Source organism: Notolepis coatsorum (genome assembly GCF_963971535.1).
Source record: "Notolepis coatsorum genome assembly, chromosome: 9".
Lineage (NCBI taxonomy): Eukaryota > Metazoa > Chordata > Actinopteri > Aulopiformes > Paralepididae > Notolepis > Notolepis coatsorum.
Genome location: NC_140173.1, coordinates 98,718,847 through 98,745,840, shown reverse-complemented (window position 1 = coordinate 98,745,840; position 26,994 = coordinate 98,718,847). Strand labels below are relative to the sequence as shown.

Below are 26,994 nucleotides of genomic sequence, written 5' to 3'. Positions count from 1 at the left end.
ACGATCGCATTTTCGGGGTAAGACTAACCCCCCCCCCCCCCTGATGATTTTCTAAAGGCACATATGTACATGGTATATACCTTTTTGATTTGGGAGTATTTGGGGCTTCAGGCGATCAACCAGACGATTTGGGCTTATTGCATCATACGCGTCATATCTCGCGATCTATGGAAAAAGACTGGATTATTTTGGAAATGGGGTGATGTGTAGCGTGTAACAAACTACAGTGTGTAGAAATTAACTGATTAGTCAGTAATGGACTATAAACAATGCCTGTAAAATGAGCCATACTATTGTCTCCATAGCTATAATACAGAACAAACAATGGATCTGCAAACATCACTAAAATTATCAATAACGCTGGTGCCATTTAGTAAAGATGGCGAAAGCTTCTTCTTTCGTGTAACGTCAGAGGTCCAACTCCGTATCTTGTAGCCATGCCCTTAACTCTGGTCCCACATCAAAGAGGCTGGCTTCCGAGGGTGGTTTGTATAGGGGGCAGATGGTCAGGATGTGGTCAACAGTCTGCTCAGGGTCTCCACACTCACATGCAGCGCTGTCTGCCAGGCCCCACTTCTTTAATGATGCTTTAAAGCGACCAACCCCAGATCTTAAACGGTTCAGCAGAACCCATTGCCGGCGTGGAAGATCGTCTCCTGTGGCGCCATCTCCTGGATCCCAGATGTGGTGGTGGATACGGGTTGGCCCAGCACTCTCCCACTCTCTCTTCCAGGCTGCCGCCAGCCATCCATTTCTGGATAGGTCCTCAGTGGTGGAACGGAGCATCGCTTGTGCCACCTTGTTGTAGGGGTGGCGGGACTTGAGTCTGCTCATAGGTGCTGTTGTTGTTGTGGTGTTGTGTAGGAGAGTTAAACTTGAGCCGAACTATGTACATTAAACGACCAATCAAAAAAAGGTTTTCACCTACACCATGGTATAAATAAAGAATAATCAACTAACAAAATCTTGGTTGACTAAGATCAAGCCGACTGATTAAGAGTGCATACCATTGCACTGCTGCGCCTGCGGTCAGGCAAGCGCTACCGGAGTCTCATAGCAGCACAGAGTCTCAGAAGGAGCTTCATCCCCAGGCAAGCGCTACCGGAGTCTCATGGCAGCACAGAGACTCAGAAGGAGCTTCTATCCCCAGGCAAGCGCTACCGGAGTCTCATGGCAGCACAGAGACTCAGAAGGAGCTTCTATCCCCAGGCAAGCGCTACCGGAGTCTCATGGCAGCACAGAGACTCCGAAGGAGCTTCTATCCCCAGGCAAGTGCTACCGGAGTCTCATGGCAGCACAGAGACTCAGAAGGAGCTTCTATCCCCAGGCAAGCGCTACCGGAGTCTCATGGCAGCACAGAGACTCAGAAGGAGCTTCTATCCCCAGGCAAGCGCTACCGGAGTCTCATGGCAGCACAGAGACTCAGAAGGAGCTTCTATCCCCAGGCAAGCGCTACCGGAGTCTCATGGCAGCACAGAGACTCAGAAGGAGCTTCTATCCCCAGGCCATCAGGATGCTCTGACTCTATGCAACATTAACTCATCCATCTACACTCATTGCACACACATCCACATACACGCACTCACCTTAACACTTTGAGTGCCACTCACAGCTTTTCTCGGGTTTATGACCCGACCGTTGAATGCCACGGCCACGAGTATTCTCGTTTTTTTTTTAATTATTATTATTATTATTAGCGATCTGAAATCATATTGCATCACCGTTGGAGATCCAGGGACCGCCGGTGCTCAGATGTGAAAAAAGCGCCCCCTATCATCTCCCAGATGGTAAATCACCCTTTTGGAATGGACTCAATGAAAGTGAATGGGAGAACGGATTTCTGACTCCACATTTTACTTCTCACTGATGCAGCCGGGGTCTACCAGAGTTCATTCTGGAGCCTCTGAGCCGCGCGTATCATGTGTTATACTGTACACACGATGGATCAATACATTTATCGATTTTTTCGAATGGCGATCGGAAATTGGAATAAACCATTTGGATACCATCTGACCTCAGGTAAGGTATCTATGTTATCAGTGTTAGGATAATCAGACTGGTTTTCACTGATATATAAGCGTTTATGTGATATGTGATATGGCTGTTTTGACTGTAAAAGCCATGAGGAAATAAGAGCAGCGATTATCAGCGCACGGCACAAGCGTGTGTGCGCACACATATACTATCGATCTAGCGTTTATTTGAAAACTATTCATAAATAGGCCGACAAATGACAACGTTCTGGAATATTCCAGTAAAAGGCGATTATCATAGGCATGGGTTGTTTTTCCCCGGAAAACGGGTGATTTTCAAAATGCTATCAAACGGAAATGAAGCGATAAAGATACAATCTGCCTTGCCAATGTTGACTGGAAAATGAGTCTTTGATAAGCGAAGGGCAGATTAGACACATAGCCATAATTTAAAACATAGATTAGGCGATATTAACGTTAACATTGGCCGTGGATGGTGGCACTCAACGGGGTAAATAGGAAAACACGGCCCGGCACTGAAAGTGTTAATAACGTTCACTTAACACTACACCATATTTTATCTATTTATTACTAAAAGATTTGCACCACCTCTACCTAATTTTTGCATTTTGTACTTTAGTTTGTATAGTGTTTGGTCTTTATTCTTTTTACTGTATGAAGCACAATCTTAGGGGGCTCATTCAGAACCAAGCATTTCACTGTAATGTACCTTATATGTGACAAACAAAACAAAACTTGAACCAATTCTCTTCCCTACGTCACACATAATAATAACAAAGACCAGAGATGAAGCTTTGGTTGAAACATGTTTAATGTCGCAGAGGGTGTGCAATAACCGTGCAATAAGGTGCAACAGCTGTTATCCAGTGCAAGGTTAGCAAAACGCCAATCAAAGTGCTTTGAGAGTCAACAATCAGTCTACTCAGTGTGTCCAGAGTAGGACAACAAATTTGGAGCGTTTCTCTTGATCCTTTTGTAAAGCTTAAACACAAACATATCACTAAATATTACAAACGTTTCTACTCAATAGAACACACTTAATCTTTTACCATAATCTACCAGAGCACCTGGTAGTTGCCAAACGAACACTAAAAGCAAGACGACAGAGCGATGTAGATTTGATCTGTAACTGCACTCCAGAGAACGAGAGGGGCGGTGGAAGTTACCGTACCTGCACTCCAGAGAGCGAGAGGGGCGGTGGAAGTTACCGTAACTGCACTCCAGAGAGCGAGAGGGGCGGTGGAAGTTACCGTAACTGCACTCCAGAGAGCGAGAGGGGCGGTGGAAGTTACCGTAACTGCACTCCAGAGAGCGAGAGGGGCGGTGGAAGTTACCGTAACTGCACTCCAGAGAGCGAGAGGGGCGGTGGAAGTTACCGTAACTGCACTCCAGAGAGCGAGAAGGGCGGTGGAAGTTACCGTAACTGCACTCCAGAGAGCGAGAGGGGCGGTGGCCTTTCGGCGGTGACGTAACGTCTCACTCACAGAGTGGTGGGCGGGGTACGGTCATAACCCATTTAAAACTGTGTGCTATTACAATGTACAGGATGGTATCTAACCACTGGAGACTGGATGCCATCTCGCAGAGTAGGATCTATGTGCTGTTCTTTCCTGCGGATGCTCTTGGTGACGAGCAGCCAGTCCTTGATGACTGAGTGGAAGCAGCCGTTGATGGGCTGGATGACCGGAGTCCTGCAGTGTGAGGCAGTGGGCTGGATGACCATAGTCCTAGAGTGTGAGGCAGTGGGCTGGATGACCGGAGTCCTGCAGTGTGAGGCAGTGGGCTGGATGACCGGAGTCCTGCAGTGGGCTGGATGACCGGAGTCCTGCCACGGGACAGGTAGAGCAGTCGCCTGGTAATCTGGAGGTTCCCGGTTCGATTCCCTGGCAGCATGTCAAAGTGTCATTGAGCAAGACACTTAACCCCTAATTGTGCCCGATGTGCAGGTTGGCACCTTGCATGGTCACCTCCGCTGTCGGTGTGTGAGTGGGTAAAATGTGAGGAACAAATTGTAAAGCGCTATATAAATGTACCATTTATACCTGATTAAAAAGTTATACATATTATTTATAGAACATATATATAATCAATTCAAAACTAATTTATTGTATCTATCTCATCATGCATGGGGGGGAATACCATTGTAAATGCATTATGTATTAGGGGAACATGATATAACCACAAAACAACATCTTTGCTTTGACCATGATCATATTTAATGAATACCATGGTATAATACAATACAATACACAACATGGAATACAGACTCCTCTTTTCCTGGAATGTTTGAGCACAATTGAGGATAAAATACAACATTAGTTCCCTTCCCCTACTTTACAACATTGGCACTGATGTCCACAAAGAAAATAAAAAGGTTTATAAAACAAAGTCAGTAACTAATGAAATACATTTTTATAATAAAGAACGACATCTCTTATGAGACACAGGTCCTGAATGATCATGTAAAGGCACAGGGCAGCACATGGCTGGAGAGCCATGTTGGCAGTCTTTATACAGTTTATGAACCAAAATAATAAATGATGCCCCCCCCCCGCTAGTCCTCTTCAGCCCTCCCCTGACTCACTAGCTGCTAGTCTCGCCTATTCCTCAATTATTCATGAAGGCAAACAAGTGTAATTCAAAGACCTGTAATATTTTATGCCCAAATAAGAGCGTGGCCCCTTCGGTGTGGGAAAGTGACGTTATTATGATCTTTGTCTGTGGTTCACACAGGCTCTTACCCTTGAATTTCTAAGCGGTAGTTTGAAAAAAGGAGCTTTGCATCACAGCCAGGTCCCTTGACCTCACAGTGGGGCCGTAACCAAAGCCACATCCGGTCATCTAGTGCAATATGGCTCGGGTTAGTTGGTAAAACACATCATCCTCCTGTAAAATGCACTTTACCTCTCAGTCCAAATGCAGTTTAAAAAGGACAACATTACTGGTGAACGGTAAAGGAAAACACTGTTCACCTTCAGCAAAGGTAGAAAGAATAAGGAACCGGAGCTTGGCGTTTGTCTTGGTGGAAATAACATCACTTTAGAGGATTGTGGCTCAATCTCCCACGGGTCATTCTTTCAGTCGCTCACGCTGTACGTCATCACGCTACATTGTATCTGCAAACGTCTTATGTACAATGATTATGGTGTCATCTATAACATGGCTTCCAAGTGGCCCTTACCAGGCTTGAGGTTCTCCACCACGCAGCCATCTTACCAGGCTTGAGGTTCTCCACCACGCAGCCATCTTACCAGGCTTGAGGTTCTCCACCACGCAGCCATCTTACCAGGCTTGAGGTTCTCCACCACGCAGCCATCCGTGTTGCCACTGGCACCTTTTTCCAGCCACCAGGTGACCTGTATAACCTGACGGGCTGGTCCTCCCTCCACCAGGTGACCTGTATAACCCGACGGGCTGGTCCTCCCTCCACCGTGTGACCTGTATAACCTGACAGGCTGGTCCTCCCTCCACCAGGTGACCTGTATAACCTGTATAACCAGGCTGGTCCTCTATCCACACCAGGCGACTTAATCACTGGCTTCTACTTATTTACAAGACTACTAGGAAAGACACCTCAATACCTCTCCAGCCTCCTGCACCTTTCCAATAACTACCACCTGAGGTCCAGTGATCTCATCACTTTAGGCCCATTTGGACAGAATTCCTTTCATTTTGCTGCAGCAAATGACTGGAACTCCCTTAAACTTTCATCATTTCCGTCATTCCATGTGTTTAAGCAGAAACTGCGACAGTCCCCAGCTGACTGTTGCACATGTTGATTCCCATTCTCTCTATATATATCACTAGGCTGTTTTTAACTTCATTCTCGAACGGACTTACAAGAAAGTTACCAAGAAATGTCTTTGTAACTCGATTTACGAACTTTTTTGGCATTCTCGAACGGCTTCTTTTTGTAGATTTACGACCTCGAAAAGGCAGTCGTAAATTGGAGGGATTGGTGTGAGTCTGTTTTTAACTGCTTCATTTGGGAGAAATCCTTGGGGATTGTGAAGACTTCGATTCTATGACGGAATTCAATCATTATAATGATAATAAATACAACAATTTGTATCTAACAATTATGTTTTACATTTATACTTTATAGTCATGACTAGGGCTGCACGATTTTTGGAAATAATCTAATTGAGATTTTTCTGACATTGCGATTATAATAAAAAAATATTTAAGCAGCCCCACAGGTTTATTGTAAAATGTGGCTTGCATCTGGCCTACGCGGTGGGTATTTTCGGGACACCGAGCCTGACATTTTTTCCTTTTACCTGGGAATTGATATCGGTACCCAACGGTACCTTTTTTTTCTGTACTTTACTCTCCCTCTCTGAAGTCTAAACTTCAGAACACACAATCTAAAACCCCTTACATCCCTCTCCCAAACCGATCTTGTATCTCAATGAGACTTCCTGGTTTAAAAAAAATAATAAAATAAATGTGCAATATTTATTGATTTATTTTTGCAATTTGCTAATTGCATCATTCCAAATCGTGATATCGATTAATCGTTCAGCCCTAGTCATGACTCAAAGAACCATGTCCGAAAATAAATAAATAAGAACTAAACCCAATCGTCACGGATATAGCTACTGTATAGTGGAATAGACTGTTAATATTATACCGTCTTGTTCTCTATGATATTTATTGTTGGTTTTATTTTTCTATTGCTTAGTGCGCACATCGTAAGAGCCAGTGGAGAAACGGCTTGGTGAGGCAGCTGCGCACAGTGCACACCACTGTATACGTGCAAAATGAATCATTCCAGCAACAGTAAGCTTATATTATCCTAATGACTTGTTTTATTAGGTATTATAGTAGTAAGTCCTACTGTAGAACATGACATCTTATTAGTGTGACATCTCATTTAGTAGTGTCAATACTGAACGACTGCTTGGCTCTCAAGGCACCTCCTGCTCCGTCTGCGGTCATGAACCAGGGGGGCAGCGCATATAAGATAATATATTCCTTCATATCAGCAATCTCCTAATAAAACAAGTCATTCGAATAATAGAATGTACTGTTGCTGGAACGATTCATTACACACATAGTGTGTGTGCGCGCGGAGCCTGCCTCACCAAGCCGTTTCTCCACTGGTTCTTAAGATATGCGCACTAAGCCAAACATTTTTATAAAACCAACAATATATGGAATATTAATACAGTCTGCTATATCCACACAATTGGGTTTAGTTCTTATTTATTTTCTCAGAAATAAGCCTTTAGCCACCTGTGCATTGTATGTTACTATTGCACTTTACTGTTACATTTGTACTCTGGTTGGATGCCAAACTTATTTTCATTGTATTGTACTTGTGCTGTATGATGACAATACATTTGAATCTAATCTAATTTCAGTGACAAATTGCTTTCACACCTGTTGAATATTTCCCCCATAAGGGTCAGCATGGAGCAGACGCAATGGAAAAGTGTGGCTTTTCTGTATGCAAATGTTTCACACGTTCTGGTTTTCGTAAATTTGTTAGTACAAACTTTTTATGAAGATAGTTACAATGATACTTACAAATGAGGACCAGTGTCTCTAGTTTATTTGTTTTAGTTTTGTTTTGACTTCTGCAGGGGCATCTTGCCAGGTCATCATTGTAAATGAGAAGCTGTTCTCAATTGATCTTCTTGGTAAAATAAATAAAAGTATCTACTGTATTACTACAAATAGGTACATATATTACACATTCAAGAAAATTAAATATCTCATGACGTCCCCAAGTCTTATATACAATGTGTACGTATTACAGTATGTGTAATACGTACACATTGTATATGAGACTTGGGCTGTCTATTTAAAATGTTCTGCGAAAGCTGGAAACGCAAGTAGTCCATTGTTTGAATATGTACCTAGGTACACATTGTACATAAGACCTTTGCAGATACGTACAACATAGTGTGATGACGTCCAGCGTGAGTGACCCGACTGAAGAAAGGGTCACCAGGTCTATTCTGAACATCCCAACTTCAGACCTCACTTCAAACCTCGCTTCAGGACATAACTATCTGTTGAAAGGATATTCGGGCAACTTCAGACCTCGCTTCAGGACCTAAATATCTGTTGAAAGGAGATTAACTTAATTTCATCCCTCATGAGACATAACCATGAATTGACTTTGGCAAAAAGTGCAAATCCTGTAGCCAAGAGTAAGACATTAAGTAAGAAGTTCTATAAAATAATCATCGCTGAATTGGACCATGATACAATAAAATTACTTACAATCCAGTTAAAATCAGGACTAAGAGCTATAAAATCTGTTTAAAGAGGCATCTTAAACGTCTTTCTTCTCCCTTCTAGTGTTTCTGTGTCGAGCAGCCACCTTGAGGGTGATGCAAGTGTTTAAACCTGTGATTAACGTGTCCATTTTGGTTTAACGGGGGACGGACGATCTTGGTTTAAGGGGGGGGGGGGTCTCGGGACAATCAGTCTCCGTGAGAGTATCTGGGGACGGCCCAGGGCTGCAGGGTGCCTTGGCCGAAGACTGCGTAGAATGCTCCTCCAAACAGGTTGATCGCGGCTGAGATGTAGAAGACGGTCTGCCATTCCTCTATGGTGTTCTACAAGAGAGAGAGATTAAAGGCCCAGTCTGAGATCCAACAGTAAACAACTCCACCACCAGGAAAAAAGGAAATGGGACTGGAGATGTGTTTTAATTCTCTAGTTGTTTCTAGTTTGAATCAGCTGTTTTTTTTTCAAAGTGCCAAAAAGCCTATTCATTCCATCCACAGATTTCACTTGAATAATGTATAAGTATGCCCCCTGGTGGCCAAATGTTCACTTGTTAATCTTGCCACTAAGGCTGCGTCCCATTCTTCCCCTTGGCCCTACCCCTCGTTTTGGAGTGCCCTCGATGGAGAGTCACGAAATGGGACAGCACTAGAACTCAGTTGCCGACAGCGTAATGACGCAACTCACCCACGTGCCGACTGTTTACATTACTTACAGGCAGCTTACATCAGAAGGACCATGAAGCTTGCTCTGAATACTGTACCATGTAAATTATAACTAATGTCTTCAGTGTTTATGCTTGTATATAAAAAGGTTTTTGATATCCAAACTCTTGACATTTTGTGTTATTTTGTAGCACAAGTGTTAATCAAATGTTAGTCAGGTTCTTTATATTCATACAGTATGTCAGTCAAATAGAAAATTAATGGGTGAGACTATAATAAAGCATATACAGTAGTACTGCAGTGTATTACATGGTAGTGGTAGTACATATTAAATTGTACTACAGGATACAACAGGGTACTAACATTTTGTATTATGTATACCAGTGGTTCTCAAACTTTTTACACCAAGTACCACCTGAGAACATGGCTGGCTCTCCAAGTACCACCATATGACCGACGTTAAAATAGTCTATTCAGCTATGCACAGTTCACGCAGGAGACAAATGTATTCCTAATACCATTATTTATTGTTAACTTTTGTCAGACACAGCCACAATGTACAAAGGGGTAGCACTAGAACTAGCAAACTTCCACACAACTCATACAATGCAAGGGGCATTGAGAACATAATAACTAACATTCTCACATAGCAAGTAGGGCTGTACCGAATGCTTCGAAGCTTCGATCATAATGTTGACATTCAAATTCTAAATCAACATTCAAAGTTTTAATAAACATTTTTTTTATTATTCTTTTTTTTCAATCGGTTTAAACCAATGGGGGTTTTCTTCACAGTTGCAGTTAAAGATTAGGCTACACTAATATTATAATATTATACTATAAGACGTCACCATCACTTTCATACCAACCGTGCCCTTATTCGATTATTTATGTTGACGAAACTTTTTATTAGTTATATTCATTAAAGAAAGTTGATTTAATAAAAGAAAAAGACTAATTGAATCAGATTAATCACTTTATTCAAATTGAGGATTTAGTTAAAAAAAATTAAAAAAAAATTAGACTGGGGAAATAATTCAGGCTGGGAAATAGTGTGAAATATAGCCCCAGTCAGGCCACTTTCTACGTGTGGGTCCCCCACCAGGAATTATTTTGTTACAAAGACTTAATTTCCTGCATTCTGGTGCAGGATTTTTTTTAATTGTACCCTTTAAATGCCAGTGTTTGTGATGGGCATCACAAATTATTGTTAAAAAAACAAAGTAAAATATTTTCAATATATCAAATGCAAAGTAAATTTTTCTGGGGGGGATTATTACAGACTAGGCATGTGTCAATGATTAGCAACAACACAGATCTTTTTTCCTCCTTTTTCCGTTTTTCTCCCCTCCCAATGTTAGTCGTTATGCCAATTCCCCTTCCTGGTCGTTGCGCACTCTACCCGCTACCGTCGGTCTGGGAGGGCGGAGACTATCACATGCTTCCTCCGACACATGTGTACCCAGCCCACCACTTATTTTCACCTGGCAGCGCGGACTCTCACTAAGAGAGTGTAACGTGTGGAAGGTCACACTACCTCTCTTAGATCCTTCCCTCGCTGTGCAGGCGCCCTGACCGAACTGTAGGAGTCGCTGTCCACAACGTCCCAGACCCACCCACCGGCTTCCCTCCCGCTGACTCTGCCAATCGAGCCAGTATGACGGCCTGCCAAGCCGGAAGCAACGCTGACAGCTGGATTCGATACCAGTGTCTCTTGCGTTGGTGACGAGCGCCTTGTCCACTGCGCCACCCAGCCGCCAACAACATAGATTTTGATGGATTTTTAGTTTTTAGTTTTCTCTTTTCAGAAAAGTGGGAGTATTTCATTTTTTATCTGATATTACAAAAAATCTAAAAATAAAAATAGTTATGATCAGGGCTGAAGTTGAATAAAAGATTTATGACTGTTTAGACTGCATTACTCTGTCACAGTGATCTCCTGGTTGTTCCCCACTTAGGTTATCTAACTATCGCGCCGCCGCAACTAGAAACACTGGCCTGGCCTGCTTCTAAGTTCAGTGGCCAAAAAAAAAAAAAGTATAATATATATATATCTTTTTTTTTAAGTACCACCAGCAGTACCACCAGTGGTACGCGTACCACAGTTTGAGAACCACTGATGTATACTATTTAACACAGCATTTACTAAAGACAAGAAACATTGTTATGCCAGCCATATTGGATTTCATCTGCCGTCTTGGATATGAATTGTGTTATTAATCTTTCCATGTATTATTAACACATTGGTTGCCAGCGATTTATCACTTGAGTGCCAGCGCTATAGTCAATGATAGGACGAGCACATTTGCGAACGCATCAACTATATCTTAATTATGGCTGTGTCTAATACACCCGTCACTTATCAATGACTTGCTTGCAGTCAACATGTACGAAACGGATTGTTTTTTCATCAGTACATTTCCGTTTTATACCGTTTTGAATACGAGTATAGTTTAAGATTTCTAGTGATTCCAGACAAATCTGCAAAAATAGCTCTTTACTGGAATACACAAAACACGTCATTTTTCGGCCTATTTATGAATCGTTTTCAAATAAACGCTAGAATTATTTTTCTGATGCATTCCCATCGACTCCATTCCAATGGGTGCAATACCATCCGGGAGACGATAGGGGGCGGTATTTGCCCTTTTCGAGCTCAGAGCCAGTCCCAATGATAACGTGAGGCTGGATGGATGAAAAATGAATGGATATCGCTAATAAAAGAAATAACGATTAAATAACGAGATTTCTCGTCATTGGCACTCAACCCCAGTTAGGACAGCCGAATCCCGTCCAATCTTTCGCCGTCGACTAAAGACTCACTTCTTCAACCATTATCTGGGGGGGGGGGGGAGAAAAAAAATCGAACCCCAACTAACCTTACTGTCATGCACTTGTCCTAATAAACTAACCTACACTGTAACACGCAACACTTTGATGAACAATGTTACTCAGCTGATAGAGTTGTACCCTTCCTGATGACTTGCCGTACAGAACTTGTAAGTCGCTTTGAATAAAAGCGTCAGCTAAATGACTAAATGTAAATGTAACGCATGGCGGCCAACAACAAGATTTCTCGTTAACACTTTGGCTGCCAGGAAACGTGTTTTGACGTCATTGCCGGCCATGCTCAAGTTGCCGGAGGACGCTTTACAGCGTCCTTATATCAATATTTGAAAAATCTGCGATCGGATTCATATGTCCCCTCCGCTGGCCTGAGATCCACCAGCAGGACCCACTGAGCTCTCTGGCGGTTCAGGAGCGCCATCTGGTGGCCGATCGGCGCAATCGCTTAACACGATGTGCCATAGAGGTTGTGCTAGACGTCCGTATTACTTCCGGGCACTCGCTAATAGGTCCCGGGACTCTGGCTCGTCACGCTACACAGTGATCGATTGCCAATAACTCGATAAACAACATGATTTGGACGTATATACCATTATACAAGCTGGAGATGGACCGGGTAAATCTACATCCCATAATGATAAGATTTCTACTCTACGATGATCGCCCAACGGCGCGCGGAGACTGGGGTGAGTTTTAGCGTGTAACGTTACCGTCTTCGATACTAACTGCTATTATCAACATTTGACCCACATTAGATGATTGGTATAACGCTGCCCACGGAATTATAAACGCCCCCTAGCCCATCCGGTCAACATCAGATGACGTGTAGTAACTTCTAGAAGTACGTCTAGTTGGAATTTTTTATATCGCGCTGATTGCCATAAAACTGTATTGCATCATCAATATAATGCATTTGGGGCTATAGATCATGTTCTGGAGAAAGCTGCAGAAAGAGATGAAAACATACTTATACATTAGACCATACTTTACTATGAATATGTGAATGAAAAAGTTTAACGTTGCTACACAATGAACAATACATATAGGACTTTGAATGGGCCCTAATAATGGCAATGTAGCAATAGAATTTAAAAAGTTATAGCCATGCAAAGAAGGGGTACTTCTCCATAGACAAATAGAGCCGGCAACCTATGGTATATCATGAATTTAACCCAAGGCAACCAAAGTGTTAATATTGGTCTTGAAATTCTGAAAATAATAAAAAAAATAATAGTATAAAAGATGAACTTGAATTTCATAACTTTTGTGTTCCATCTCTGCATAGCAGTGAGAGATGGAGAGAGAAACCATATGGATGTACTGGTTAAATTAGCGATTTTGTATTGGTTTGTTATGAAAAACCAATTACATAATCCAACATCAAACAACTAACATATTCCAGTTGACTGTACATTTTTTTAATGATTCGTTACGAAGAAATCAATACTTCCATTTGTATAAATTACTGGTACCACGCCGCCATTCTTTTTCTTTAGATTTGCGAAAGGTTTGCAGTGCATTCTGGGAAATACCCTCTCGCCCTAGTTATTGAGCCTGCATCTTGGCAGACTCCGGTTGTAGGGCCATATGGAGGGCTGAAACGTCACTACCCCTTGATCCAAAGTGAAATGGGACACCACTACACTTTGCGGGAACGCGCAAAACAGAGCCGTAGGGCCAAGGGGAGGAATGGGACGCAGCCTAACACTAAACCCATTGGCTCAGGAGGTAGAGCGGTCATCTGATAATCGGAAGGTTCCCGGTTAGATTCCCGGGCAGCGTGTCGAAGTGTCCTTGAGGAAGACACTTAACCCCTAACTGCTCCTGATGAGCAGGTTGGCACCTTGCATGGTTGCCTCAGCCGTCGGTGTGAATGGGTAAAATGTGAGGAACAAATTGTAAAACTGTTATAAATGCACTATTTACCATTTATTAGGTAGAGGACGGAGTATCGAGGTAAGGACACCAGGGATACTAGAGAGCATGGCGTTCTCAAGTACTGGACAAACAGTCTATAATATATACATACTGTATGTGTGTGTGTATGTAAGGTCCTGTTGCATGTACTAACCCTAAGGATATGTACTGTATGTACTAACCCTAAGGATATGTACTGCATGTAGTATGTACTAACCCTAAGGATATGTACTGTATGTAGTATGTACTAACCTTAACACAATGATCGCCAGATGGCGCTGTGGGCGTATGGCCGTTTGTGCCAGCGCTTTGTTCAATGGGATAATGCCGGTGTTTGCAACTGCTAAAACTATATTAAATATTATAGCTATGGATCTAATAACATTGTCGATTGTCAGTGAGTTTCTTCGTGTCAACATGCAAAAAACAGATACTTTTTTCATCCGTACATTTCCGTTTTATACCGTGGTGAATATGAGTATAGTTTGAGTAATTCTGAGTAATCCCAGGAAAAGACGCAAAATCAGCGTTTTAGTGAAATTCACAAAACACGTTGCCATTCCTCGCTTGGATCAACAATCAATCTGAAATCAACGCTAGATTATCGGTATTATCTTTCATCATGCATGCATGAAAGGGAGACAGGGACGCAGGGCCACTCCGTGCTTTTTATCGCTACCAACACACACACACCACCCCGACACGCTTCGATCGTGGGAACGAATTATCGGATCAACGCAAAATCGATAATATATAGTCCTTACCTTGTCTATGATGTACTGCAAAAAGAATAATCCAATTATCTGATCGCCATTCCAAATACTGGTTGCGTGTGTCCAGCGTTATCCAGCATTGCATATGAAAGGGGGGCCTAGTCGATGCATCGATATAAGCCGGAGTCTTGCCGGAGTGTATAGACCCCGCCTGCATGGCTCAGCTCGGCCAAGAAAAGAAACCACATCGTTTCAAATGGGGTGCAATAGCAGCCGCAAGGCGTTAGGCGGCGGTATCGCACCGCTGTGGTCTCAGACAGAGTGTCACCCAGTCCTACAGCACAGCAGGATGAATTATGAATGGAAATAGCGAATAAAAAAAAAAACATATCCAATAACGAGTTTACTCGTTGTTGGCGTCCAACGATTGGCGGGCTATAACGAGTTAATTCGTTTTTTTGGCAGTTAAGGATATGTAACGGTTAAGGATATGTACTGCATGTAGTATGTACTAACCCTAAGGATATGTACTGCATGTAGTATGTACTAACCCTAAGGATAGGTACTGAGGTGTACTAAACCTAAACCTCAGGAGGTAGAGCGCTCGCCTGGTAAAAAAAAAAAAATCTAACCCTAACTAACCTTACTGTCATGCACTTGTCCTAATAAACTAACCTACACTGTAACATGCAACACTTTGATGAATATTGTTACTCAGCTGATAGAGTTGTATCCTTCCTGATGACCTGTCGTACAGAACTTGTAAGTCGCTTTGGATAAAAGCGTCAGCTAAATGACTAAATGTAAATGTAATTGGAAAGTTCCCGGTTCAATTCCAGCTCCTCCCGGCAGCGTGTCAGTGCCCTTGACCTTTGACCCCTAACTGCTCCTGACGAGCAGGCCAGCACCTTGCATGGTCGCCTCCACTGGCTGTGTGCGAGTGAACGGGTGAATGTGAGGCATTAAGTTGTAAAGTGCTTTGGATAAAAGCAGTCCATTTACATTCCCCATCCGGTCGGTAAATGTGAGGAAAACAACACGTCCAGGATCATTTTAATAACTGGGAAAGTAAACCGTTTAAGGAACACATTATGGGAAATCTGCTTACAGTCTTCTCCAGAGTCGGACAAGAAGACTTTGTGCGTTCAGTAGAAAGGCTGCAAGATTAGCTTAGCACAAATGATTGGAAGCGGATGTGGCTAGTGGTCCATATCCGCTTCCATTAATTTGTGCTATGCTAGGCTAGCTTGCAGCCGGATAGCTTTCTACTGAACGCACACAGAGGAAGTTGGTATCTATCTTCGTGTCTGGCTCTGGAGAAGTCCCAGAGTGGGTCCCATAATGTCGGCGTGATCGCAAACAACAACATGGAACATTCCTTCAGACTACAGATCTGTATGAAGGTGTCTGGAATACAAGTAGAATAACCTCAAACTACATTCTAAAAGACTTAGAGGAAGTAAGTAAGTAAGTAAGTAAGTAGGAGGAGAGCCAGTAAGATGGCCAACGCAGATGTTACATACTCTTATGTTATACTTTATATGTTAAAACGCACCTTTTCTCCCTGGCCTTTGACCAGAGTCAGCCTGCCACCTGTACATTACGTTTGCTGTTACTCTGGACTTTTTAAACCATTTTATTACTTGTCTCTTTTTATATTGCACCTTGCTCTTGTTTCTTAGTGTACTATACTTATTTACTGTAATTTGTGTATTTGATTTGTTACTGTATGTTTTTATTGTGTCCTACCTGTAAAGCACTTTGGGTGGCTTTTAGCCATTGTAAACATGCTATATAAATAAAGCTGACTTGACTACTATATATGTTATATACTCTTATATGTTATATACTCGGCAGCACTTTGCTCAAGCTGAAGTTTACTGTCTTTTTAAAAGTGCATACTGTATCACTCAGCTCTTTATTACTGGTGACAGATATGATACCTGTATGATAGGGTGGGTTGGCCTTCTGTTGCAGAAAGGTGCAACAAACACCGGTATTTATTTATTTTTAAAGCCCTTATTGGTAAGCAACCTGTTTATATCTCCTCACTGCTAGATTGGAATATTGGAACCCTATTCAACTAATGACTGGATGGTTCTTAGGGTCCCTCAAGTTTGTTCTGATCTAGGGACGTCAGATTTTTCCTTTGATGCCTCTAACTCTTGGAATGTCCTCCAACTCTCTCTGAAGTTGGAGGTTCTCCTTTGCTTTAGTATGTTTAAACGTATGCTTTCAGACCATTGTGATTAAGAATAAAAGAATCTGCTAAAACGTATTATTACTCGTGTTTAATTTTCTGTGAATATCGCCTTCCGTTATGTACCGTTTACATTTGTAGAATCGTCGTCTCTAATCGAGGGAAACCTCAGAAGCTTACGATTTTAAATAAAGGTTGAAATTAAGAAAAAGGAAAGAACCAAACCAGCCGCAATGCCAGTACTTACGTTTTTGGTCAGGGATCTGGCTATGACCGGTCCCACCATGCCTGGGATGGTGGCGAAGGAGTTGGTGATTCCTAGCAAAATGCCAGCATATCTAGAGAGAAACACCCGCTTGGTTAATGGTTGAAGTTGTGATAATAACCAGTAATCTCTCTCTCATACACTCTGTCTACTTCTGCTGTCTTCGTACTCCTAGTAGCTGAGATTCGTGGTAAAGATGTGTGGATATTCCCAAGCCGAATTAGCCAGCTCACAAAACGAAATAGAACAAGGGGCTTGGTGTTTTTCATTCCAAACTGACCGAATTCAAAGGCTAATGTGTCCACTTCTAGACACAGTGTCACAATCTCAGCGAGCTAGCAGCACACTGTCTGGAGACAAGATGCTGACTCACTGAGTAAGAGAACAACACACTGTGTCTGGAGACGGGATGCTGACTCACTGAGTAAGAGAACAACACACTGTTGCACGTTTAGTGAAACGACAATAAAAGTGTATTGTAGTGCGTTGGGTGTTACATAAGAAAGGAGATGACGGTATTGTAATAACTTGTATTGTATGAACTTGTTCATACTTCACTGTTCATACTTTTTGCACATTACTGCTCAATTGCAATGTATTCATCCAACTGTATTGTTATTTTTATTCTAATTAGTGTATATATATTTGACTATTGTGCACAATTATACAGCCCTGGATTCTTTTATTTTATAATTATATTCTGGCGAGTCTTACGAGGGGGCGATGTCCAGGTGGTTGATGCTGAAGCCAGAGGCTGAGAATCCTCCCAGGGAGGAAGAGGCAGTGAGGAAGGCCACCGCCAGGACGAAGTCACAGCCTGTATGGCCCACTGCCACCAGGAACACAGCAGGGCCGATCATACCTGCACACACACACACACACGCACACACACACAACTCGGTGTGTTGTTGTGAGATGCAGCCTATGAAAGAGAAACACGCCTCAGCAGGAAAACATACTGAAGTGTGTGTGTGCGTGCGTGTGTGTGTATATGTGTGTGCGTGACAGAGCGTGGATATAATTGAACCATTTGCACCGAAGAACCATATAGTTCCCGTTTTGAGAGTGAGAATGTGATATCATCTCAAGTTCAAGTTCAAGTTCTTTAATAGTTGTCATACAGAAGTACAGAATACTTTCATACAAAATGCTTCTTACTGTTACGCTCCAGAGACTGTGCTAGACAAGATAGTATCAAATAACATAATAACATAATATAGCATGAATTTAGAAGAAGAAAAATGAGGTCACAGTGTTCGGTATAGACATATGTACAATGTTCTGAGTTACCATATAATATACAATACACAATACTATGCAGTGTACTAATGTACAGTACTATCTAGTGCAAAGCAGAAATGGGATGAGGTACAATTTTAGGTACAATTTACAGTAAGGTGTACGGGTTGTAGTGCAATCCTTCATCCATAAATATAAAGTGTGGGGAGTGGGTGCTACAGTGTGTTTGTTTAAAGTGGGTGTGTGCTATAAAGTGTGTGGAGTGGGTGCTACAGTGTGTTTGTTTAAAGTGAGTGTGTGCGTGTGGATGTGTGTGCTATGTGCGTTTGGTGGTTGTTGTTGTGTAGTGTTCATTCATTGTTCGTTTAGCAGCCTGATGGCCTGGGGATAGAAGCTTCTTCTGAGTCTTTCTGTGCTCGCCTTGAGACTCCGGTATCGCTTGCCTGACCGCAGCAGTTCAAAGAGGCAGTTGTTCGGGTGACTGGAGTCTTTAATGATTCTCTTAGCCTTGCCCGTGCAACGCTCTCTTAGCCTTGCCCGTGCAACGCTTGTTGTAAATGTTCTGGAGGGTGGGGAGCCCCCCTCCAATTGTGCGTTCGGCTGAACGTGTCACTCTTTGTAGTCTGCTTCGGTCTTGTGCAGTGCTATTCCCAAACCAGGAGGTGATGTTGCCGGTCAAGATGCTCTCTATTGTACATGAGTAGAAGTTCTTAAGGATCTTCTGGCTGACTTGGAACTTCCTTAGGCGCCTGAGGAAGTAGAGGCGTTGTCGTGCCTTCTTCACAACACTGTCAATGTGTGTGGTCCATGTCAAGTCCTCGGATATGTAGGCTCCGAGGTACTTAAAGCTGTTGACTCTCTAGGGCGGCTAGGTGGTGTAGTGGGCAAGGCACTCGCCACCAGTGTGGAGACGCTAGGATTCGCGTGTTCGAATCCAGCTCTCCACATTGTTTTCAGTTTAGCTGGTCGTCCGCAGTAATACACATTGGCCGTATTACGGGGAGGGAAAACTGAAGGGTGGGGATCGAACGTTGTGAACAAGCGACTCCTACAAGTCGGTTGGTGCGCCTGCGCAGTAGAATCAGGAAGTGTCGGGGGCAGCGTGAGCCTCCCACGCGTTACTCCTCGACACTGAGAGATCGAGCTGCGCAGGTGAAAAGATGCGACTGCTGTTACCTCAAGTACCGGAGGGGACTTGTGCTATGTATGACTTAGTCCACATTGCAGCCGGCTTGTGGGAGGCAAGAAACAGCGTTCGTGACAGGGGAGGGTTGAATTGGATGATACGAAATTGGGATGGGAGAAAATATAGAAAAAATGGGAGAAAAAGTGGATCAAAAAAAAAGCTGTTGACTCTCTCAACCGGTGCCCCGTCGATGCTGAGGGGGCTGTAGTCCTTGACCCCCGACCTCCTGAAGTCCACAATCATCTCCTTTGTTTTGCTGACGTTCAGGGAGAGGCTGTTTTCCTGGCACCATCCCGCCAGGACCTTGACCTCTTCCAGGTAGGCCCTCTCGTCGTTGGCAGAGATCAGGCCCACCACCACTGTGTCGTCAGCAAATTTGATGATTGTATTGCTACTCCGCTGAGCCACACAGTCGTGTGTGTACAGGGAGTAGAGGAGGGGACTCAGAACACAGCCCTGGGGGGCCCCTATGTTGAGGGTGATGGATGAGGAGGTGCAGTTGCCTGCTCTCACCACCTGGGGTCTGCCAGTCAGGAAGTCCAAGACCCACTGGCAGAGGTCATAGCCCAAGCCCAGGTCCCTGAGCTTGGCTATGAGTATGGAGGGGACTATGGTATTGAATGCCGAGCTGTAGTCGATGAATAGCATTCTCACATAGTTCCCCTGCCTCTTGTCCAGGTGTGATGCTGCTGTGTGCAGCACATGGGCTATGGCGTCCTCCGTGGACCTGTTGGGGCGGTATGCAAATTGCAGGGGGTCCATGTTGATGGGGAGGGAGGAGCAGATGTAGCCCTTTACTAGCTTCTCAAAGCACTTCATGGCTATGGAGGTGAGAGCTACAGGGCGGTAGTCGTTGAGGCAAGCAGGCTTGGATTTTTTGGGTACAGGGATAATAGTGGACTTCTTCAGGCAGGTGGGGATGACAGCCTGTTCTAAGGACAGGTTAAATATGTCAGTGAATACTGGGGCCAGTTGGTCGGCACAGACTTTTAGGACGCGGCCGGGGATGCCGTCCGGACCTGCTGCCTTCCTGATATTCACTTTTTTAAAGGTCCGCCTCACCTCATGCTCTGTTACCCTGAACACTGCGCCTCCATCAGCAGCCGACCCCCCCCCCCCCATTGCCGTGGCTTGTGAGCTGGTGTTGTTATTACCAGCATCAAACCTCGCATAGAAGGTCTTGAGGTCATTTGCTAAGGAGATGTCACTGTTCAGTTTGAGGGAGGCGCCTTTGTAGTCTGTCATCGTTTTGAGCCCCTGCCACATAGCTCTAGAGTCAGCTTGTTCAAACTGGAGTTCAATTTTATCCCTGTAGCGCCGTTTGGCCTCTGACACTGTCCTCCTTACGTTGTGTCGCGCCACCTTGTGGTCATTCATGTTGCCTGCCACTAGGCCGTCGTTGTATGCTTTGGTGCGCTCTCTCAGAGCTTCACGGACGGATTTGTCTACCCAGGGTTTTTGATTTGGGTAAACTTTCATTTTGGTAGTGGGGATTGTTTCTTTCACCCTAGTACAAACATAGTCCAGCACTGTTTCCGTGTAGACATTAATGTTATCTGTGTCGCGGAACACATTCCAGTCTGTGTAGTGAAACACTGACCGGAGCGTCTCCTCTGACGTCAAATCCCATTTCTGCACCTCTCGCGAGACTACAGGAGTACTTTTAATTCTCTGTTTGTACTTTGGTGAAAGAAAGATGGACGCGTGATCTGATTTACCAAAGCCACTATCAGAATGAGCCTTGTAGCCACCTTTAAATTGCGTGTAACAGTGATCTAGGATGTTACCGCCTCTGGTGTTGCAAGTCACATGCTGATCTATCATCAATATCACTATCATCATCAACATCACTATCATCCATCATCATCAATATCACTATCATCTATCATCAATATCTATCATCAATATCACTCATCTATCATCACTATCATCATCAATACCAATGTGAATACAACTCTGTACATACATCTGATTAGCGCTACACTCAGTAATACTAATTTGTATATTTTGTACCCAGTTTAACCACCTGTACGTTATATATATATTGCTGTTGCACTTTACTGTCACATGTGCACTCTGGTTGGATGCCAAACTTATTTTCATTGTACTGTACTTGTGCTGCATGATGACAATACATTTTTATCTAATATCACCAGAGAGCACTCAAACTCTACTGTCTAACTATAAATAAACAACACTCAACACTTAACTTACCATCTTGAGATCATCAACCTTTATTTATTCTCGAAATTACAATTGAGGTCACCCTCATTTTCAATGTCGTCGAGATGATAAGGTTTGAATGAAAACGTTATTCCCCTGAAACCTTCAAATAGATTTATATGACAGTCTTATATATTTCTAACTGTCACTATTATTCATATTGATTGTGTGACCGACGTTGTGCTGAGCTCTTTGTTTGTGGGTGTGCGTGTATATATATATATATATGTGTGTGTGCATACAGTGTTTCCCCTGAAAAAATATTCAACAGCGGTGCGCGCACGCTGCCGGAATCCATATTTGTGCATGCGCACGTGCCGTCGGAATCCATATTAAACCACGCTGCCGGAGAAATAACTTAAAACTACCTTAGAATTGTTCGAGATAGGTTATTCATGTTCATGTTCATGGAGTCATGTGAATTTGCTAGGATGTTTTTGGTGTGTCCGCTGACACTAGAAGTGCTCTGGAGGCCCAGGTAGCTGCATATTTGTACACTGCAAACAAATGTAATCTTATCAAGTGAACATATCTTGTATTTGGTACAATAAGTCCAATATTGAGTAGAATTATCTTGAATTATCTTATTCCACTGGCATATAATTTTGCTTATTTTTTTCTTGATTGATCAATTTAATCTTGTTTTAAGAAAATGTTAACCTTGTTTTCTTAAAACAAGATTAAATTGACAAATCAGAAAAAAGCTAAATTATCAGTGGGATAAGATAATTCAATATAATTCTACTCAATATTGGACTTATTGTACCAAATACAAGATATGTTCACTTGATAAGATAAAATTTGTTTGCAGTGTAGTTGTAATCAGGGTAAATGTCAAGATCAATGACATGCCTCAACACTTAAGAAAATGCACACTATTTGTATTGAACATATTGATATAGATGATTTAATAGATAATATAAATAGAAAACAGACATAGATGCATAGAACATACTAACTGTCTAACATACACAAATCATAACACTACAACAGCACTTTACACCTAAGAAGTCTCAGTGTCATAGGCTACATTCTGCCTTAGAGCATTTCATTTTCCTGGGCTTTTGAAAGAAAAGCTCCAGGGCTCTTTGGTAGGGGAATTCACTGGTAGGGGGCCCATTGATGCTGAGACGCATACAAGCGGCAAGATGGTCTCCCTGCAGCCTGTTCCTCAGGTCAGTCCTCACCTGTAAATACGGAATCTTTCACCGCATCAATTTCAAGATCCTCCTCATCACCTACAAAGGCCTTCACTCCCTTGCCCCATGGTACCTAGCTGACCTCCTCCATCCCTACATCCCGCCCACGGAGGCTGCGGTCCTGACTCCGGTCTCCTCTCCATCCCCACCACCAACATGCGGACTGTTGGTCCCAGAGCCTTCTCTGTTGCCGCACCCACCCTCTGGAACTCACTCCCTCCAAACATCCGTAGTGCTACATCCCTGCACAGAGGATTTCACCGGTCTAATGAACACACTAGACACATATCAAGATGTATCCATCTGGTGGACCAATTTCATGCTTTCGCAGGGGACAAGAAGCCTTCAGTCGACTCCTTCAGACATTAACACATTGTGTGCCGGCCGGATATGACAAATTATCGCTTGTATGCCAGCACTTTAATCAATGGGAGGACGAGCACATTTGCGAGCGATTAAACTATATCTTAAATTATGGCTATGGGTAAAACGGAGTCCATTCTCTTCGGATCAAATAACAAACTCAACAAGACCGACGGCTTCTCAGTTACAGTGGGTGACAATATTGCCACAAGGAAAGATGAAATTACATACCTAGGTTCCATCCTAGAGGCAAATCTTTCCTGTGACAAAATGGCATCCAAGGTAATAAAAAAAGTCAACCAACGAACTAGATTCTTGTACCGGATCTCCTCTCTGGTAAACAAGAATACCCTGAAGACTCTGGCAGGAGCACTCATCCAAGGGTACTACGACTATGCTTGCACCTCATGGTACCAAAGCACCTCAGAGGCGCTAAAAACAAGATTACAAACATCACAAAACAAACTGGTCAGACTTCTACTTGACCTTACCCCTAGAACACACCTCACCCCTGCCCACTTTGACAACCTAGGATGGCTTAGAGTAGACGACAGAGTACAGCAACTTGCAATGGGCCTGGTCTACAAGATACACTATACGACTAAGGTACATGTCAAAATACGTCCCAAAGGTCAGTGAATACCACGCCCACAACACCAGAGGAAGCTCAACAAATCATGTTAAACCCAGATTCGGCTCAAACAAGGGACTAAACACGTTTTGCAATTATGCCACATCAATGTGGAACGCCCTACTGAAAGCTGTAAAGGAATGTGAATCCCTACCCACATTCAAAACCGCTCTTAAAGAGCACCTACGGGAGGCTGCAATTCGAAACTGGCCACCGTAAATGTCCAAACCCCCCCACCCCCTCCTAATAGACAGTCTCCTCCCCACCGCATGTATATATTCTCTCCCCACCGTATGTATATTTCTCTCCCACCCACCCACCCCCTCCTAATGTACAGTCTCCTCCCCACCATATGTATATATTCTCTCCCCACCGTATGTATATTTCTCTCCCACCCACCCACCCCCTCCTAATGTACAGTCCCCTCCCCGTCATATGTATATAGTCTGTCAGGATCTATGGGTAACAGTACTGTATATTTGCATATCGTATATGTCACAAATGTAACAGTACTAAATACCTGTATGTCATGTATGTCCCTATGCCATAAAGTCAAGTCAAGTCAAGTCAGTTTTATTTGTATAGCACATTTCCAGGCAGCGGCAGCTGACACCAAAGTGCTTCACAAGCAAGTTGATAAAAACAAAATAGTGTGAGGCAAGGTATAAGATTAAAAGAAAGAAAAAAAACATAGCAAAGCAATGAAAGCAACAAAAACAAAACAATATGGTGCAAGATATAGGATTAAAAACATAATAAAGCAATGAAAGTAATAAAAACTGGTAGGACACAGTAAAACAAAGAGGATAGAAGGGCCAGGGGTCTAGTGGTGGTTAAGTAGGGGGGAAGGCCAAGGAGAACAGGTAGGTTTTCAAGAGTGATTTAAAAGCCTGTACGGTCTGGGCAGTCCGTACGCTGAGGGGGAGGCTGTTCCACAGTCTAGGCGCTGCGGTGGAGAAAGCTCTGTCTCCCCTAGTCTTGAGCCTGGTTCTGGGTACCACCAATAGCATCTGGTCAGCTGATCTGAGGGATCAGTGGGGGGTGTGGCGGTGCAGGAGCTCGGACAGATAGGAGGGAGCCGTGCCATTTAATGATTTAAAAACATTTAGTGCTAATTTAAAATCGATCCTGAAGCTAACAGGCAGCCAGTGGAGCGAGGCCAAAACTGGCTGATGTGTTCGTGTTTTCTTGTTTTGGTGAGGAGGCGCGCGGCTGCGTTCTGCACCAGTTGTAGGCGGCGGAGGAGGGACTTGTCGATGCCTGTGTACAGAGCATTGCAGTAGTCGAGGCGGGTGGTGACAAAGGCATGTATCACCGTCTCTAGGTTACTTTGGGAGAGGTATGCCTTTGTCTTCGCCAGGAGTCTAAGGTGGTAAAAGCTGTTTTTAACTAAGGCGCTGACCTGTCTATCGAATTAAAAATTGCTGTCGAAGATGACCCTGAGGTTCCTGACAGAGGTGGAGAGGTTTGGGCCCAGGGGACCAAGTGCGTCAATGAGGGGGGGCGGGGGGGCACTATTAAAAACAATGACCTCGGTTTTCCCTTCGTTCAATGTCAGGGAGTTTTCGGACATCCAGCACTTGATTTCTGCCAGGCAGTCAAGCAGTGGTTCTATTGACGTCTTCCCTTGGGTGGGCTTTAAGGGGAGGTAAACCTGCACGTCATCGGCGAAGCAGTGGAATGAGATTTTGTGTTTTGCCAAGATCTGGCCTAGGGGGAGTATGTATAGGAGGAAGAGAGTGGGACCCAATATCGAGCCTTGGGGCACCCCGCAAGTGAGGGGGGCCACAGAGGAAGTGAGATCACCGAGTTGGACCTATTACTCAGGTAGGACCGGAACCAGTCTAAGACGGGGCCCCTAAGGCCTACGTAATGCTCGAGGCGAGCTATAAGGATGTGGTGGTCTACCGTGTCAAAGGCGGCTGAGAGGTCAAGGAGTAATAGTAGGGATGAGTTTCCTGCATCAGCAGCTGTAATCAGGTCGTTTAAGACACGGAGGAGAGCCGTTTCAGTGCTGTGTCGTGGTTTAAAGCCAGATTGGAATTTGTCATGGATGTTGTTGTGTTCAAGGAATGATTGTAGCTGTATGTAGACTATGCGCTCCAGGATTTTTGATAAAAATGGTAGTTGTGAGATGGGTCTAAAATTGGCGAAGACAGAGGGATCGAGGTTGGGCTTCTTTATCCGGGGCTGGACCACAGCGTGCTTGAAGGCAGCCGGGACACATCCAGTGCTGAGGCAAGCGTTTAGTAGTGGTAATAATGTGAGGAGGACAGGGTCAGGTACTTCCTTTAGAATGCGTGAGGGGAGTGCGTCTGAGGGGCAATTTGTTGGTCGCAGGTGTTTAATGGCATCGGAAAGGGAGGAGAGGGAGACCGGGGCAAACTGGTCAAAAACAGCAGGCAGTGGGTGGGGGGGGGGGAGGAGGGGGGGTAGGGGGGACAAGGGGGGCAAGGGGGAGAGAGATCTAAGGGCAGAGACTTTGCTGATGAAGAAGTGTTGGAAGCCTTCGCATAGAGCTAATGAAGGTACGATAGAGGGGGTGGCACAGGGGTTGGTGAGGGAGTTTAGGACTTTGAACAGGGCCTGGGGTTTGTTTGAATTTGCTATGACTAAGTTGGAAATGTAAGCTGTTTTTGCAGTTTTGACAGCTGTTTGGTAGATGGACAGAGCGCTGTGTAGGATTTGGAGGGATACATGCAACCTGTCCTTCCTCCACTTCCTCTAAATATATGTGTCATAAATGTCATGTATGTTGTGTATGTCATAAATGTCACTATGAATAAAAAATGGGGGACCCTGATGTAAACAAGACAAACGTCTTTCTCTGGTCTGCATCCCTTAACAATTGTGTGTATTGAGCCGTACTGTATTGTACCCATTCTGCAATCTGTTAAATAAAGTTTTCATTCATTCAGTCTAATACACCCGTCGCTTATCAATGACTTGCTTGCAGTCAACATGTACAAAACGGATTGTTTTTTCATCAGTACATTTCCGCTTTATACCGTTTTGAATAGGAGTATAGTTTTGGAGATTTCTAGAAAGAAAAAAATATTCCGCAGTAATAGCCATTTACTGGAATACACAAAACACGTTGTCATTTTCCGGCTGATTTATGATTCGTTTTCAAATAAACGCTAGATTATCGAGAGTATTTGTGTTCTTATGCATGATACAAAAGCGAGCTGAAAAATTATTTATTCATGCCGCGCTCAGCGCCTAACACCACACACACACGTTGTGAACGCTGTGAAAAAAAATTATTAACCCAAAACTGGTAACATACAGTCCTTACCTCAGATCAGA

General features: G+C 43.6%; 1 protein-coding gene across 1 annotated transcript in view; it reads right to left on the bottom strand.

Annotated features, from left to right (window-relative positions):
• Positions 1-6,463: 6,463 nt before the first annotated feature.
• slc17a5 (solute carrier family 17 member 5) overlaps positions 6,464-26,994 on the bottom strand; it is a 90,894-nt gene continuing 70,363 nt past the window's right edge. The window contains exons 9-11 of the mRNA XM_084321480.1: positions 17,559-17,706; positions 16,827-16,917; positions 6,464-8,566 (exon numbers count right to left, since the gene is read on the bottom strand). Of these exons, the coding sequence (XP_084177606.1) occupies positions 8,432-8,566; positions 16,827-16,917; positions 17,559-17,706 (374 nt within the window). The 3' untranslated portion in view covers positions 6,464-8,431. The remainder of the gene's footprint in view (positions 8,567-16,826; positions 16,918-17,558; positions 17,707-26,994) is intronic.